The 18,778-nt window shown below is 42.9% G+C and overlaps 1 protein-coding gene across 2 annotated transcripts in view; it reads left to right on the top strand.

The window, feature by feature from the left end:
- Positions 1-18,778, top strand: part of LOC122813787 (polymerase delta-interacting protein 2-like) — a 441,156-nt gene that overhangs the window by 398,882 nt on the left and 23,496 nt on the right. For both annotated transcript variants that reach the window (XM_044086292.1, XM_044086291.1), the window contains one exon: positions 11,948-12,027. In XM_044086292.1, coding sequence (XP_043942227.1) covers positions 11,948-12,027 — 80 coding nt within the window. The remainder of the gene's footprint in view (positions 1-11,947; positions 12,028-18,778) is intronic.

Here is an 18,778-nt window from a genome sequence, read left to right as displayed (position 1 = left end):
GCGATAGTAACAGACTTTAGGGTTAGGGGCGGGTTGAGTGAGTTAGGGTTAGGGTGCGGGTTAGTTGAGTGTGCAGTAGTGACGGACCTTAGGGTTAGGGTTTGGGTTAAGGTTAGTGCATAGATAGTTGTGTAGGTTTGTAAGGTTTTTGTTGTGCTTGTGTTGTGTGTGTGTTTTTCGGAAAAGGTATTTGTTTTGTTTTGTTGACTGTCGGCATTGTGGTTTGTCAGGCATGTGAAGTTTTGTGCTTTTAAACTGTCGGTAATCTCAGTTGTCGATCTTCCGGTCTGTGTGTTCTCGTCGGTGTTTTGCGTGTCAGTGTTTTAAAGTAGACCCATGTGGAGATATGTATGTATATATATATATATATATATATATATATATATATATATATATATATATATATGTGTGTGTGTGTGTATAGTTTTTTGTTTTCCTCCCCGTCCTGTCATTAGATCTCAAAGGTGTTAGGGACCTTTAGATGTCTTCTTTCCTTTCCTTTTGTGCCGTTGGCACTCCTTTCCCTGTTTAAAAAAATCTTACATTATCTTACAGTTGTTCTCCTGTGCTTTTTGTTGTTGCTGTTGTTTTTTTGTAGTGTTTATTCTCTTAGGGTTTCAGCCTTTAGCAGTGGCAGAGAAGCCTACAGGAGGATGTAAGTGTTGCACGTCTTATGGCCATAAGATCCCAAATTCAAATGCCCACAACAATTGTGTCTGTTACTTAGAACCAGGGCATTTGGACACTGCCTGGTGTGTAAGGCCTTTAACAGCCCCCTCCGGGCCTTGGCTGACCATTGAAATAAATTAATATTGAAAGGCCTTTTGCCAGTGTCCTCTTCCTCAGGGGCTTCGACCCCCCTTCCCCCCCCCATAAGCATACTAACTTCTAAAAATCCCTTCCTTCTTCTTCTTCAAGGGAGTCTTCAGAGCCAAGCTAACAAAGAAAAGATCCAGGCCCTTGGATCCGACTAGCTTAGATCCAAGTGCGACCAGGAAAAGCATCAGCTCCTAAAGAACCCTCATGTCCATTGGCTGTGGATTCTAGTGTCAAAGATCCTTCATTGGAGCGTATTGCTTTGGCCCCAAGCAGATCAAAGCCTTTCTCAGATCCTAGGGCTTGGATCAGGAACCAGTCATTGTTACTAGTACTCCAACTCTGCGGACATCTTCTTTAGATCCTGCTATTAGGATTCAACTGCCAGCCTTCCAAATAGAACAGTCTTTCCAGCCCTTCCTGCAAAAGTCTTTCAGATGCCAACAAAATCCAGGCGTGCTTCCTCAGCATCTTCCTCCAGGTCTTCCTGAAGTTTCACTGAGGCCGATATAAACAGGATGATGCAGAAGTTCCTTAGGCTAATGATCTAGATGGGAGTCTTACCATCTCTGTCTCAGCTAGGATTTGTAAAGTGCTCCATCTCCTACTTTGCAGGCTCCTTTTTCAGACCATCCCTTGGTTTCGGAAACCCAGGAACCTGGTTTCCTGAGAGAGTCAATGTCTGATCCGAGGAAGTTCCCTTCCTCTACTCCCTAACCAGCCCTGCTCCCTTCTTGTCAGATCAGAGTGGTTCCTGGATCTGAGGCATCGGCACCAACTCTGTGGGGCTGTGTTTGGCTCAGACTTTGTCAAATCCATCGCTTTTCCTCAGGGCTTTGGCCCTCGACACCTCGGGTCCGGTTGTGTCAGGAGGCCTTGGATCCATGGATGGCTCTTCTCTCTTCTTTGATAACTTCAGTTCTGAGGGAGAAGGAGAGGGTTTCCTTGGGTCCATCAGCCTTCCGGGCTGCAGAAATTACTTTCTGTAGTATTAGAGAAACATCTCCTCACTCCCAGGGTCGACCCCCCCCCCCTTTCATCATATCTGAGCACTCAGCCCATCATGCCTGCCATAGGTCAGCCTGCCCCGAGGAGCCTCCCGACCACTTCCCACCAGGCAGTCCCCCCTTCTTCTGTTACCTTTCTGGAACACACCATGGAGAAGGTCAATCGGAAGAAGTTTAAAAGGCGACACATGGACTCCCCTATGGACTCTCTCACAAAGGACTGTACGCTATTTAAGAAGTCCAAAAACTTCTACAAAAAAGAGTCATCCAAGTGGTCCCGACCAAACAAAGAGGATTTGGAACTTATTCTCGCTTCTTTTTAGTGCCAAGTAAAACTGGGTCCTGAGACCTATATTACACCTCAGCAGTCTGAATCAGTTCATCAAGATATCAAAGTTCCGAATGGCTAAGTTTCAGTCCATTCTGCTATTTCTGCGCTAGGACAATTGGATGTGCTTGGTTGATCTTCAGGATGCATACTGTCATATCAAAATAAACAGATGCTCTAGAAGGCACTTGCACTTTTGGCTCTGAGCCAATCACTACCAGTTCAGAGCACTACCCTTTGGACTCACTACAGCTTCTCCAGATGTTTGCCAAATGCTTGCCAGTGGTAGCAGCTCACCTGAGGCTTAAAAGGATTCCAGGTCTTTCCTTGTCTAGTCAGTTTGTTTCTCACATCACCAACAAGGCATCAACTGCTTCAGTCCAGAAAATATCTAGTAAAGATCATCAAACATCTGAGCATCAAGATAAATCTGGCAAAATCAAACTTGATTCCTGTGTATAACCTAGAATTCATAGGGACACAGGTGAACACTTTCTTACCAAGGTATTGTATATCTCTAAGACAACAGGTCTGGCACTTATACCTTTTCCACCAGCAAGATAAGTACTTCGGGCTCTGGGGTCAGTGACAGCTGCAATCGTTCTGCTCCCATTAGCATGGTTCTTTATGAGAGTATTTCAGTGGACAACAGCAGTTCAATGGACCACCCTCTGCCAAACACTTTCATTTCCCATAAAACTGTCTTTGATTTGCAGGAAATCGACTCTCCAGCCGACACAAGCATTCTACAAAAGGGCCTCATAGAAACAGACAACTGGTGCCAGAGCCATGGCCTCAAGCTAAATGCCAAAAAGTGTATAGTCATCCCCTTTGGCAAAAACAAAGTGCCCACAAATTACCACATAGGTGGTAATCCATTTAAGTACAGAAGAAGTAATTATGGACCCTGGGACCCAAGTTGATAGCAATCTCTCATTTGACAACCACGTGGCCAAAGTGGTTAGAAAAACATTTTATATAGCCCACCTAATCATGAAGAGATTCACATCTAGATCAGGGGAGGACATCGTGCCTCTTTACTCATCCCTCATCAGGCCCATAATTGAGTACAATGCCCCTTTTGGGATGCACCTTACCAGACACCTGCAGCAACTGGAAAGACCCCAAAAGTACCTTACCAAGAGGATCAAAGGGCTCAAACAGATGCCATATGCTGCCCGGTTAAAGAAACTCCAGCTCTACTCAGTGGCATATACCGCCTGCTCAGAGGCGATCTGTGCCTGATGTATAAAGCCATGTCCAACCCGGAATTAATGGACATGCTGCACCTCAGAAAATCCAAATCCCATCGAGCCACGCTACCGAGAGACTTGAACCTCAGCACTGAAATAAATAGGACATGCTGGAGGGACAGATTCATAACCCAGAGGCTCCCTTCACTCTGGAATAAAATCCCAGTCCAGGTTAGGCAAAGTCCCTCATTGACTCTCTTCAAGAGGAATCTTGATGAGTGGATGGGAGATCGTAGGTTTACCCCGGGTATCACTTCTGTGTCACTGTTAGACAGAGGCACAGTATACTAACCTCAAAAAAGGGCATAGCAAAATTAATTTAAAATGGGTGGCGAAAGCCAAACACACTCTGGCTAGGCTTATAAATGCCCTAGGGCAAGATAGCCTAGTATGAACCTAAGGAATCATCTGCAGTGGTGGATGCAATCAGACGACTTTTTTCTAGGCAAACCTTTTTCTGCCCCACCCCAATAGCCACAGTGACAATGGACCCTTCCCACTGTGGCTGAGCGGGCATTACCGAGGAAAGATGTTCAACCCATGTTGTCATCCATTGAGGCCAATCTGCATATGAGAGCAGTCCTTCTAATGTTGCAAGCCTTTTCAAGATGTTTTCCCTCTCGGAACAATTGCAGTTCATACAAACATGTCAGTAGTGTGGTACTACAGCAAACAGAGGAACCTGTTCTACCTGTTGTGCAGGGAGGCCATGAGTGTTTGGGAATGGGCGATATCTTCAAACCGCTTTCTAGTTGCAACACACATTCCAGGGAAAACCAGTGTCCTAGCAGACAGACTCAGTAGATCTATTCTGACTGCTCACAATTGGTCCCTCAGTCAGACAGCAGCCATTGGGGCCAAACTTGTTGCAACCTCTTTGCCTCTCCCAAGAACGTCACGTGCAGCGAGTATTCTGTTCTGATCCCCCCGAAGGGTTGGCCCCCCAAGTCTCCTTTATGCTTACCCTCCTCTTCCTCTGATCCTGAAAGTTCTACAGAAAGCCAGCAGGTTGAAGAGCTCAGTAATCCTCATTGCCCCTTTCTGGCCTTGTCAGGTATAGTTCCCTTTTCTTTGGTCTCATCTGAAGTATCTGCCTTGGATACTGGGTCCCAGACAGGATCTCATATCTCATCCATCAGACATCTAGCCCCCCAATCTCCACACCCTAAGGTTGACCAAATGTTTTCTCCACTTCCAGTAATTATAAGAAAGTCCAGGCTCACTCCTTCTGCCAGTGATATAATCCTAGCCTCTCAGAGGGCTTCCACTAAAAGGGTCGACAACAGTAAGTGGAAGAGATTTTTTATTTGGGCCTCTAAAGAGAATATTGACCCTTTCTCAGCTTCCACTTCAGCTGTTCTTTTTCTTAGTAATCTTTTTCAAGGAGGAGTCAGTTTCTCTACCATTAAGCTTTAGCTGGCTGCCATATCCAATTTTCATGCTGGAAAGGGATCTTCCGCTATTTTTTTTCTTCCAGGTTATACAAGTCTTTCTTGAAGGACATCTTTCTTCTTTGGCCTCCAGTTAAAGACCCTTCCACTCAGGATCTCGTGTTAATGCTGCAAGGTCTTACCCAGAAGCCATTTGAACCGGCGGATAGTTGCCTTCCCAGCCATCCCCCTGCCTTGTGTCTTCGAGAAGTTCTTGGAGGAAATTCAGAACTCTTTAAGTTCTGGGTTTGAGCCTCGATTCTTTTTCGTTTTTGTACAATTACTATAACCTGTTGAGCTGTATGGCAGCAAACTTGATCTGGGAAGTTAGAGAAGGTATGATGCATTATGGGAAGAGGGAGAAGCTTGAGACTTGGAGCCTAAGTCTAAACAAAGCGGTCAAGTCTGATCCGAGACCCATCAGTGAGGAAAGAAAAATGGACAACACAGATACTTAGTTATGGTAAGAACATAACTTTTAATTATGTCTTTTCAACATGGATGCCAAGATTCACCTCTCGAACTTTGCTGTTGAGGTGAATTTCTTAGCATCCATGTCTCAAACACATATTTAAGCGGGTTATGATCAGCGACCCAATCATAATCCTCTGTATATTAAAATAGGACTGAACTTGTAGGAAGATGATCAAAGAAGAGAGGGAATGAAACAAGCAGAGGTGTTAAATGTATATGCTGCCTCAGCCTTTACATCAGAGAAAGGCAACAGAGTACCATGCAAAGAAAGAGCTAGGCCAGACTGGAGAGAGCAGCCAAGGATATCCGAACAGCAACAGTGTAGGTGGAAAGAGAACTGGATAATCTAATGGAAGCTAAGACACATGGACCAGATTGGTTGCACCCAAAGCCTGTAAGATATGCAGATATAATTCCACTGAGATTGTCAGCAGATCAATGATCAGCACAGCATTACCTCTAAGGATTGCTTTCTTGTATATTTGGGGGAACAGGAAAATTCCAAGAAAATGTAGGCTTGGATACCCTAACAGTTGTAGCAAGGAAGTGATGGAGGTAATCTTGAAAGAAGACTAGTTGCTTTCTTTCAGTACAATACACTGAACAAAATGGTTTGAGAACTCAAAGGAGCTATCAGCAGTACCTGATTCAATTTGATGGCTGGCAACAGGAGAAATTAACAGATGGGGGGAGACCATGTCCATGGTACTTCCATCAAGACTTTTAACTCAATCCCACAAAGGCATGCGCTGGTAAAACTTTAGGGGCTGGGGAAGGCCTGACTTTAGGAAACTGTTTTTCCAGCATTTTTAAGCATACAACAAGAGGTTGTGGTGAGATATATCTTGTCAAAAATAAGGGAAATGACTAATGAAGTACTTTAGGGTTTGGTTCTTCATCAATTGATAATCTGTGCATTTGTCCATAATGTATCTTACAGACTAGAGGATAAGATCAGCCTCTTTACAAATGGCACAGAAAATAGGTCAAGTAATAGATGATGTGTTCTAGTCATAAGAAAGAATTGAAACAGATGGCACTTGGTTTTCAGTGCAGATATGCAACTGGGTCACAACACAACTGTTGTGAAGTATCTGTTAAGGAGAGGGATTGCAACTTCTAACAGCAGTGCAGAAATGGGACCACCTGTCAGACAACCAGCAGCAGAGTGAGTATGACAGCAGCATTGAACAGAATGCTGTAGTGCATCTCTAGGGATTATGTGCTCTGTAAGCAAAGAAATAATCCCACTCTGCAGGGCTGTTGTCATACCCCACACTTCAGTACAATGCAAAGTGATAGAAGCCATTCAAGGGGCACACCTCTTATTTGTATCTGCTACAGGCCCATAACTTACAAGCCTCTTATGTAAGGCTGTGGAAAGAATCATTGTGGACATGATAAATGAGGGCATAAATAACCTGCAAGTACTGGACTCATCACAGTTCTGCTGTTTTAAAGGAAGGCCAGGCCTAGTAAATCTGGTGTATTTTATGAGATGGTAACCAAAGTTGGATGAAGGTAAAACTGTGCTCATAGCTTACCTCGACCTGGCCAAGGCTTTTGATGCAGTACCCCACTCAGGCATTATGGACAGGCTCACTAATTTAGGTATAAACCCTTTTATCACCTGCTGATAGGACCCAGGAGGTCAAAATAGGTGAGTCCACCTCCACCAAGATGCCAGTCACTGGCAGAGTCCCCCCAGAGTCTGTATTGGGCCTGCTCCTTTTTGGCATCTGTTTCTCTGAAATGGAAGCAAATGCTGAAGGTTTATGGCTGACTAAGTTTGCAGATGATTGCAAGCTGGGGGTTATCATCAACTCCCCTTGCAGGCACTAGCATTCTTCAGGAAGGTCTGTCTGTGACTAATAAGTGGTGCCAAAGCCATGATCTTAAACTCAATGCTAAGAAATGCATAATTGTACCCTTTGGGAAATCAACCATCTCGGCTAATTGCCACATTGATAATGCACCCCTAAGAGCTGACACAGTGGCTAGAAATATGGGTATGCATGTAGACAGTAGCCTTGGACCACCACATGGCCACAGTGGTGAGGAAATCCTTTTATGTTGCATAACTTGTAAGTAAGGGCATGGCATCAAGGTCCAAAGAGGTCATTATTTCACTGTACCCTACCCTTATTAGACCAATCGTAGAGTACAATGCTCCCTTTGGTATGTACCTGACCAGGCATATGCAGCAAGTAGTGCAACCTCAATTGTTCCTTTCAAAAAGAATACAAGGTGTAACAAACCTGCCTTATGCAGAGTGTCTTAAAGCCCTTTCCCTCTCTGGATTGCTGAGGGGTGATCTATGCCTGGCTTACCAGCACATGCACACCCCACACTTATGAATCTTATACATATTCGGAAGTCAAAAAGTACCAGGAATACAAGGTCTAGGGACCTGAATTTTGTCAGTGACTTAAACAAAACATGCTGGAGAGATTGTGTCCCAGAGACTGCCCGTCCTATGGAACAGCTTCCCATCCATATGAACCTGAGTTTGTCTATTACCCAGTTTAAGCATAAACCAGACAAGTGGATGGGGAGTAGGAAATTTACACTGGGCCTGGCACCCATGCCCCTTATGGACAGAGGTAGATTATAAATGCCTGGCCCTCAGTGTCCTGTTTGGATGCAGGACATCATTAATCTTTCAGGAAAACTTGGCTAGGCTTAGAAAGGCCCCTTGGGTCATTAGCCTGGTAACAGTCTATGAAACTGAGAGGAGACCCACAGGGTACAAATAGGTTATGGCCAAAGATCAGGGGTTAACATGCTCACTGAGAAGTAGAAAAACAGGTGCCCAAGATCATGTTGGAGAACTGTGAAGAGGAAACCCTAAACGGGGATGGCACAGGCAGAAAATTGTATGGACTACTAGAGAATGCTCTTCACAGAGAGGGTTGTGAACCCTTGGAATGGGCTTCTTGGTATGGTTGGGGAACTAGGAATCCATGAAAACATCTGACAAGGTGTGAAGTCAGGAAGGGATTGAGACTGGTAGAATGTTAAACGTACTTGAAGGCTAGGCTAAATTGGCTAAATTTTCTGCGTCTGCCATCACAGAAGAGTTTAATTTAATGTTTACATTTTAACTCCCTCGTGTTAGCTTAAAGTTTAGCCCTTGATTACTCCTTCAGAGAAGTAACATCTTTGAAGTTCTCATTGTATAGAAATTTGCATATCCTTTCAGCATGGGGATTTGTAGTTTTAGATTGCAGCATTTCATAATCCTAATCCTCATCGTACAGTATTGCACTGCAGACAATCTCAAATATTCTTTCTGCTAGGGATTGATCTAGGCAAAGAGAAAGGGATAGGGGAATCTTACGTGACACACACACTCTGGTACAAAGTTTTCAGGTGAATCTAGAGCGGAAGCTGCTATTAAAAAGGATAGTTAGTAGGGCATGTAAAGTATTGCATAACCATAAGAATCAAGTGGGAGGTTAGAAAAGATTGGGAAGAGAGTCTGCGTCCTACATGAACTCCAAGAAGAGCTAAACCCAAACATAAAACTACTGTTCAATCTTAGCCTTACTACAGGATATGTACCCAAAGAGTGGCGTACAGCAACAGTGGTCCCTCTCCACAAAGGTGGTGCCTCAACGGATCCTGGAAACTATCGCCCCATAAGCCTGACTAGCTTGGTCTGCAAAGCTATGGAAAGGATCATCATGGACCTCATAAATAAAGATATTGGGGACCTACAGACACTGGATCCTACCCAGTTTGGCTTTGTTAAGGGCAGATCCTGCCTCTTAAACCTGGTCGATTTCTTTGAAACAGTCACCAAGGCCATTGACGAGGGGAAGGTGGTCCACACAGCCTACCTGGACCTCGCAAAAGCCTTCGATACAATACCCCACTCGGGCATTATAGATAAGCTCACCAGCTTAAATATAAACCCCTATGTCACTAGATGGGTTGCAAACTGGCTCAAGGACAGAACCCACATGGTTAGAATTGCTGGAGCCATGTCAGACTCCAAAGTGGCGTCCCACAAGGCTCAGTCCTGGGACCTCTCTTGTTCGGTATATATTTCTCGGCGGTACAGGCCAACACGGAAGGACTGTGGCTGACCAAGTTTGCAGATGACTGCAAACTGGGCGCCATAATCAACTCTCCAGCCGACACAAGCATCCTCCAAAAGGGCCTCATAGAAACAGACAACTGGTGCCAGAGCCATGGCCTCAAGCTAAACGCCAAAAAGTGTATAGTCATCCCCTTTGGCAAAAACAAAGTGCCCACAAATTACCACATAGGTGGTAATCCATTAAGTACAGAAGAAGTCATTAGGGACCTGGGGACCCAAATTGATAGCAATCTCTCATTTGACAACCACGTGGCCAAAGTGGTTAGAAAAATTTTTATATAGCCCACCTAATCATGAAGGGATTCACATCTAGATTAGGGGAGGTCATCGTACCTCTTTACTCATCCCTCATCAGGCCCATAATTGAGTACAATGCCCCTTTTGGGATGTACCTTACCAGACACTTGCAGCAACTGGAAAGACCCCAAAAGTACCTCACCAAGAGGATCAAAGGGCTCAGACAGATGCCATATGCTGCCCGGTTAAAGAAACTCCAGCTCTACTCAGTGGCATACCGCCTGCTCAGAGGCGATCTGTGCCTGACGTATAAAGCCATGTCCAACCCGGAATTAATGGACATGCTGCACCTCAGAAAATCCAAATCCCATCGAGCTACGCTCGAGAGACTTGAACCTCAGCACTGAAATAAATAGGACATGCTGGAGGGACAGATTCATAACCCAGAGGCTCCCTTCACTCTGGAATAAAATCCCAGTCCAGGTTAGGCAGAGTCCCACATTGACTCTCTTCAAGAGGAATCTTGATGAGTGGATGGGAGATCGTAGGTTTACCCCGGCTATCACTTCTGTGTCACTGTTAGACAGAGGCACAGTATACTAACCTCAAAAAAAGGCATAGCAAAATTAATTTAAAATGGGTGGCGAAAGCCAAACACACTCTGGCTAGGCTTATAAATGCCCTAGGGCAGATAGCCTAGTATGAACCTATGAACCTATGAACCTATAAGCAGTTAACAAGGAAACAATGGGAGGATATATGTATAGCTCCCAAGTATGCAAGAGAGTCCAGAAGATTTAGGATATTTGCTTGGAAGTGTTTGCATAGGTATTTTTATACCCCAACCAGATTTCAAAGACATTTTCATCTTGTAGATCACAAATGTTGGAGCTGTGATGGGGAAGACAGAGGTAACTGGGAATATATGTTTTGTGAGCATGATGAGTTGGCGGATTTTTAAAATTCCCAACAGAGTACTCTTTCAGAAATAATGGGAGTGCAAATAGTTGCAACTAAGGGAATGATTCTTTTGATATGGGACAGAGGATCTGAATTCCCTATACGTAATAAGGCCTTATTAAGTTTAATTCTGTGGACTGCCAAAAAAGCAATCTGTAGAAAATAGAAATGAAAGTCTAAAACATCAGTATTTGAAGTATTAAATATTTAAAAGAGGTAAAAGAACTGGAAGAGGGATCTTGAGAAAAACGGAAAGTGAAAATTACATGGAAATAAAAGGAAATTATGAGAATAATACATACAGAATAATGTTGAGGAGGTGTAAGGTTTAAGGGAAGGCAGGAATTCAGCAATTTATGTAGTTAGACTGATGACTGCCACAAAGAAAGAAAAGATATACGACGTATAATGTCTGTAAATTGAAAAATGTTAAATATGGTTTGTTTTCTGTAACTTTAATATACGTTTGCCCATGTCATGAGTGATAATTTAATAAATGTGTGTTAAAAATATTCTTCCCCATGTTTTCATGGCTTCAGCTGTTGCTGCTAAGCACACTGTTTAAGAACAGCAGTAGAGCTCTGAGACTACAAGTTAGTGTTCACCTTGATGATGAGTTATTGAGGGTCACAAGACTGAACCATGTATGTCTGTCCTAAGTGCAGCACTAGTAATGAAAACCAATGTCGAGAAGTAGAAAAAATAGAAAATACAGTAACCATTCAACCACAGGTTAAAATAATCTTCCAAGAAAGTCTCACTTCATCATGGTTGTCGTAAGTAAAGGTGGACAGTTCTTCTATATAGCTGCTATCATGAGATGCCTTGGAATGTTGTTTAAACCTGTGGTCGGCTGGTTACTGTGTTTTCCAGTTTTTCTAGTTGTCGACGTTTGTTTTGGTTACTAGTGCTTTAGTCATCATCTGTATGTCCGTTTGTATTTCCCCTAAGTGCACACGCAAATTAATCCTAGCTTAGGGTTGCCACCTTTTCAAATGCCCAAAGTGGGACATTTTTTGTAGAAATGTGAGATTTTGCAGGACAGAATATATCCACAGCCAGTGCAAAGGACAGACCTTCACTTTTTTTGTCAAAGTAAAAGCTTATTTTTTTAGCATTTGAGTTACTTATGCTACTCCATACAATATTTGTGTGTTCCAGATACAACATAGCTGTATTGTGCAACTATTAAAGAAAACTTAAGAAATACATTTTGTCTTAAAATCTCAGGACATTTGGCATTTTTTTACTTTTTTTCACAGGATACAACTGCCCAAAGTGGGACTGGTAACCTTATCCTAGCTGTTATTAACTGCATTTTTTTTTTTTGTCCATAGGAGCCAGTGCTATCAAAAGAGCAACCTGCATTTCAGTACAGCAGTCATGTCTCTCTACAGGCACCTAGTGGTCATATGTGGTAAGTACACAATAATGTCTGCAATGTTTCAACATAAGTGCCTCATTGTAAAGCTTTTGCTTAGATGTGCTGTATCTGGAGTAACAAGAAAGTATATGGGTGGTCCATACTTCCTGTCCTTTAGCTTTCGGTTTTTACCTTAACTTAGGGACTTCCCTTTTTATATTTCTCACTCTGTCTTATTTATTTCATGGTCTAAAGTCAAGGATTCTTGTTAAAGGCTACTGTTGTTGGATTTATCCTTTTCAGGATTCAGAATTTGTCATCTTATTTTCCCAGCTAAGCACATGCCATGCCTCATATTAACTCTGCAAGCATTGTTATTGGGTCACTGTTTTTTATTTTTGGGCTGGAAAAAAACGAGCAGCTGAAAACAAAAGCCCGAGTTGCTTTACTGGAAACTTTGTTCAGTGAGCTAACTGAATGGCCTGTGCAAAGGTTGGACAGCATTTTGCATAACATCCCTGCAGGGATGAAGAGCATCCCCAGTTAACAAGAATTTCAGGTAATTTATTTCTCCAGTTTTACAGCACCACTCCAGAAGCCCGGGAGGATGTGCTTATGTTTTCCTTCCTTGAGGGCATTCCAGCATATTTGCAGTACCTAGCCTGTGACTGATCAGCTCAGGCCTAATTCTGTCTAGCATGGTCTAAAGGAGTGGTCCTCAAGAATCAACTGGTCATGTATTCAGAGTATCTAAATTGAGTTGTCTTCTCTTTAGAATTTCTACAAGCAGGGCTGATCAGACTTGGTTGAGAAGGGAACTTTTGGATGATTCAACATAAAGGTTCATAGCCCTAGTAAAAAATATTGAGTGCTTCTTTGATTCTTGTGGAGAGCTTCTGTTGCAGACATGGAATTTTGGCCTTGGGGACTTTGGAGAGATGTTAGCATCAAGCCTGACACAGGCCTTTTCTACCCACACCTATGGGCCCTGGTTTGCCTGACACCCAGTCTGCATCACCTAGTGTATGAATTACTGCATGTTGACACAAGCATGACTGTATAATCCTTTGTTTGAGACTGTATAAAGACATGAAGCTACCTTCCTGTTGGGCTTCATTTAGTTGCTTGCATTTGTGGAACTTTTATTCAGATGTTCCTTTGCACGTGATTGTTGAAGGACATAGAGCTGTCTTCCCATTTGCTAAATGTGGTCTCTAAGCAGTGTGGCAGTTCTTGTTGGAACAAACAAGAACACTGAACTTACTCCGGCTCTTAAGGCTCTCATTTGGTACTCCATGTAGTTCATGAGTTATTCCATGTTTTAGCTTCTTCCTCTTCCTCCTGAGTTCCTCTGTATCTAGGAAGCTGTTGGACTTGTCATATCCCTGCCTGGATGCTGTCTTAGAAGACTTGGAGATGCCCTCTGTCCCTTTGTTGCCATTGTCATCTAGAACGGCAAAGCCCATTATAGACCCCTGGCTAGTTAGTGTTGAAGTGTTCTAGAGATTAATCCTTTATAGTCTGTTTTTGGGTCGTCACTGTTCCCAGAGACCGCATTCTCTGTCACTCTGCTACCTGGTGAATTTAGAGTCTTGGACAGGTATGGCAAGATAGGTGTGCTGCTCCGCCACATAGAAACGTAGTGTCTTTTAACTGTGAGGAATTGACAAAGTGAGGGCTTCCTGGGGATTGGGCTTCAGGAGGCCGTCTTTCAAACCACATCTCTAGTTGCTCAGGTGGACTTTCCAAGTGCCTGTTTTGCAAAGTATTTCATGAATGCAAGGTCTGGACCTGTAGGCTTTAGCATGTTCCTCCACAGAATGACCTGTTAAAGGTCATCATCCTTTAGAAAGTAACCTATTTGCTGTATTTTGGATGCCTCTTTCCTAAAAGTGTGCTTTTTTGGCCAGTCTTCAAAGAGGGAGCGCTTTCTGACCAGTCTAGAATCAGTGGTCCCTTTAGGGAAAAGTATACTGCACTCCTCAGTGAAGAAGCCCACATACCTTGTTTTTCATCTCACATTCTTGTCTTGAGAAGAAGAGGTGGCTCCATCATTGCTCTTGGTGCAGGGTGGGTGCCGCGAGCCATCATTGCCCTGGGTGAAGGGTAAGGTGTTCTGTGCTACTCACCTCCTGTGTACTGGCTGAAAACTCGTGTGTGTGTGTGTGTGTGTGTGTGTGTGTGTGTGTGTGTGTGTTTCTGTGTGTGTGTGTGTGTGTTTCTGTGTGTGTGTGTTTCTGTGTGTGTGTGTTTCTGTGTGTGTGTTTCTGTGTGTGTGTTTGTGTGTGTGTTTCTGTGTGTGTGTGTTTCTGTGTGTGTGTGTTTCTGTGTGTGTGTGTGTTTCTTGAAAACTCGTGTGTGTGTGTGTGTGTGTGTGTGTGTGTTTCTGTGTGTGTGTTTCTGTGTGTGTGTGTTTCTGTGTGTGTGTGTTTCTGTGTGTGTGTGTGTGTTTCTGTGTGTGTGTGTGTGTTTCTGTGTGTGTGTGTGTGTTTCTGTGTGTGTGTGTGTGTTTCTGTGTGTGTGTGTGTGTGTGTGTGTGTGTCTGTGTGTGTGTGTGTTTCTGTGTGTGTTTGTATGTTTCTGTGTGTGTTTGTGTGTGTTTGTGTGTGTTTGTGTGTGTTTGTGTGTGTTTGTGTGTTTGTGTGTGTTTGTGTGTGTTTGTGTGTGTTTGTGTGTGTGTGTGTTTGTGTGTTGTGTGTGTGTGTGTTTCTGCCTTCATCTTTGCTGCAGCCCGTCTGTTATCCAGACTGGTTTGGGTAAGAGGTAAATCTCCTGGTTTGTCATTACTGGAAAAGCAGTTCTAACGTCTGTAAAATTGAGTCTGAACCACAATTGATTGGCCACTTTTGCCTTGTCCTTTTTCTTGTCCCTTTTCTCTTCCTCCATGTGCAACTTTTCAGACTGATCCAAACTTAATGTCTGCCACTCTGAGAAGTAATTGCATTTCTTGCAGGAGGGTGGAGGTTGACGTCTGGCCTTCCCTTGCCCCACCTTACTACTGTGAGAATAGGTGTTTACATCAGATTTTTTGCTTCAGTATTCCACCTGTCTCAAACAGACTTTTTCAGTCTCTTCCATCCCTGCATTTTTTGGGTGGAACTAAATAATGGTTATTCTTTTGGATGGTTTTGGACTTTGGTGTTGGGAGTCTTCATTGTGATTCCCTCCAGTTTACAGTGATCCCAGTATAGATTTGCCCTTCGGGATTCCCTCAGAGACTGGAGCCTTCTCAGGCTGATCATTGCAGAGCCTTCTCAGGTTGGTCATTGTGGCGAAAACTTTGAGAGAGAGGAATTATGCATGTCCTTTTCAGATGTGCTAGCTACTCGTAGGCCTACCTTGGAATTCTTACAACAAGGCTTTCCCATTTCCTACCAAATAGATCATATTGGGATGCCACATATTTACATACACCTTTTCTTGTGCCTAATTAGCAAGTTCTTTTGATAACTTCCGAAGATCCATCCATATTGCTTTCCCTGAGCAAGAAGGCAGGCAGATTCTTTGTGGTGCTGTGGCATGCGTGTGGATATGGGTGCCATTGTTGACTTTGAGAAGCATGTGGCAGCAGACCATTTGCACTTTCCAGATATCCCATGGTGTTGGTCCCATATTTCAAGTGTTCTCGATTGGAGGCAGTGCCCACTGAATGTTTGAGTCCTCTGTGACTTTTACAATTGCTGGTGATGGTTGGTTGTGATGGTGGTAGCTTATTCTGTTAAAGAGATCACTCACTTGGGCTTTATTTTAATTTATTGGTTAGCACCCTCTTCACCTGTTGGGAGACTGTTTCTAAACGTTTGGAGCTGAATGTGAGGTTCCCAGACTCTGGCTGTGCAGTCTGGATTATTCCAAGTCGTCCCATGTTTGGGTTAGAGCATTGTCCATAGTGAAGTGTCTTTCCACGTATGATGCTAGCACCTTGTTTCCAACTTTATTCTATTAGCATCTGTCATTCTTTTGGGTGAGAATGTGCTCTCTCCCATTTCTGCCTAGAGTTGCAGCTGCAAATCTCTTGTCTGGATATAGTTACCAGATGTACAACACTCCTTCAAATTGACCTTTTCTGTACCAAGGGAGATCGTGGATCTCCTCTTCGTCTGCTCAGGTCAGTGAGTACAGAAGGGGGCAGTTGAGGTGGTCATATTATTTATTTATTTTATGGTACAGTAATTTTTATTTCCCTTATGAATGATCATGACAGTCACCCATAAACCCAGTCACCCATAAACCAATTCCTCAATTGAAAATAAACACATCTTCCTATAAACTCCACCTACACATTTCAAAGAAACTCCACCTACACATTTCAAAGAAAGCTTTTGCAAGCAAGGGACAATGTCCCCTTGCATTCCACCCTGATAGATGGTGGTACAGCAGTGGCAAAAGGAGAACTTCCCAGAAGAGTATGTTGTGATCTTGCTCAAACCCCAGTACCTACTGCACAACAAGGAGACTTATGGTCAAACAAATTCAGCAAAATGTGATTGTGCAGTTTAAGCCTAATCATATAGTCATTAATGCTCATATGGAAGTTGCATTCTGTCCTGTTAATTATGATAGTTGAAAAGATAACATTTTTGTTAGTGTAAATCTGAATCATGTTGAGTTTCTAACATTGACCTGTATTGTGTCCAAAAAGGAACTTGCATCAGTCCTCTATCCAGTTAACAAGTAAAATAAAATGACCATGTTCTTTCTAAAAAAAATTTCAGTCTTCTGCTGACTGTCTCTCATTGTAGAGTTGAGGGGTGAAAACTGAACTCATCCTCTGTTTGCCTTTTTGTTTTGCCTGATTAGATGGTAGGCATTGATTCAGGCTTGCAGTGGTATATGATTCCACTCCTCTCCCTGTAATTGTCTGAGTGATAGCCATGTCCACCTCAGAGTTAGGTCCAGGACATTTCCCCCCTGACCTTTCCTGCTGCAGCAGTAGAGCCAGCTTGGAGCTGCTGTGAAACCTTTCCACAATGGCATCCCAGTGGACACATTTCCCAGGCTGGAGGGAGTGCTGGCCTTTTCTACCCCAGTCAGTCTGTTACAGAGGTGTCTTTGAGGTTTCAGTTGTCTGTATGCCCCAACATTAACGTTTTTCACAAGTTCCTAGACAGATAGTTGTTCCAGTGGAGGGTAGAGTGGTCCCCAGTTTTGTCTTACTGGGCAGATGTCCATCCATTTCACTGTTGCAGTATTCATTACAATAAAGATCCCCTGCAAAGGGCGGACAATGTCTACCAGTATACCAAAGCCTTTAGGTTGATTTAAGGTATGCCGCAGATCATATGTATGCTCTTTGTATTTGTATAGCATAGGGCATAAAGGTGACGTCCAGACGTTACCATCCTCAGAGTTGAGAGCCCCAGTAGGAATGCCAGTCCAAGGGCAAGAGGTAATCAGTACATCCAGAAGAGAAAAGGACCAGGGGGAGGAGGGAGGGAGGGAGTGAATACAGCAACAGTGAAGAGAAGGACATCTACCGGTATGGTAATATCTTACACAACTGTACTACTTCATTCCATTTCACTGTTGCAGTATTCATTACAATAGGGAGAGTGCCAAAGCTCAGGAAAAAGAAAGGGAGAGGAAGAACCAGTAGAGCTTTCCAGAAACCCATGAAGGATGGCCCTAGCAAAACCAGCTCTAGCTCTGAAAATGCCTTTTAACTTGTAGTGCTTGGTAAATGTATGCACAGAAGTCCTGGTAACTGCTTCAAGAATAGAGTTGCTATCTATACCCTTCAAAAAAGCACCAGAAAAGCCATAGCTCTAATAGAATGAGCCTTAACAAAAGAAGGAGGGCTGTTACCATGAAAGGACTAACAAAAAAAAATGGCTTTAGAAATCCAAAAAGAAATAGTTTCCTTGGACACAGCCAATCCTAAGGACCTGGGATGAAAAGAAAGAGAGCTGATCAAATTTACGAAAAGTTTGTCTTATCCAAGTAAAGTCTGAATTGTCTATACGCACCCAGCATGCAGAGCACCTTCTCACTGGCAGATTGAGCGGAAGGGAAAAAGGTGGGCAAATGAAGAGACTGATTAAGAGACAACTCATTCACCACCTTGGGTATAAAAGAAGGATTAGTACAAAGGATTTTTATACACTAACCATGCTGTTTTCTTCCTGTATCACCTTATTCGTCCTCCTCTACTCATTCCTAACATCCCACCAGTAGTAGTAATAAGCACACCTCGACCATTAATTCATCCTCACCTATCAACCATCTTCCCGCTAGCTACTCAAAAATCTCTTCAAGCTTATTTCCATAACTCCATTCCACTGCAGGAACCCCAAAAACTAAAAAATGCAGTCAGTAGATGTAAATGACTTTACAGCTACTCCCCATGAAACTGGTTTGAATTGTTTTTCCGATTTCTTTAAAGAATAAAATGGAATTACTTCAAAGTAAATTTAATATTTATGTCCAGCTGATGTAAATAGTGCTTAATTGTGATAATATTTATTTTGAGGGACAATATTTCCATCAGCAAAAAGGTGTGGCAGTGGGAGCAGCTTGTGGTCAACTTTATGCTAATATAGTTATGATATGAATAAATGCATATTTAATAGTGAGTATGCCTCATCATGGAGTCTAGATACACAATATCTTGATATATTTATAAAATGGATGGACGACAGCAAAATATTCTGAAGTTTATTGAATATAGTAATAAAACTAAAATGTTTCTTCAATCTGCTTTTAATGAGAATGAAAATTCTATTCCATACCTAAGCACTGCTAAAGAATTTTACTACAAATACTTGGATTTCTCAGCTATACAGAAAATCCATGTATTCTGATTCTT

Source organism: Protopterus annectens, chromosome 10.part0 (genome assembly GCF_019279795.1).
Source record: "Protopterus annectens isolate FY-2018-M chromosome 10.part0, PAN1.0, whole genome shotgun sequence".
Lineage (NCBI taxonomy): Eukaryota > Metazoa > Chordata > Ceratodontiformes > Protopteridae > Protopterus > Protopterus annectens.
The sequence above is the reverse complement of the archived record's forward strand: the minus strand, read 5'-3'. Positions and strand labels throughout refer to the sequence as shown.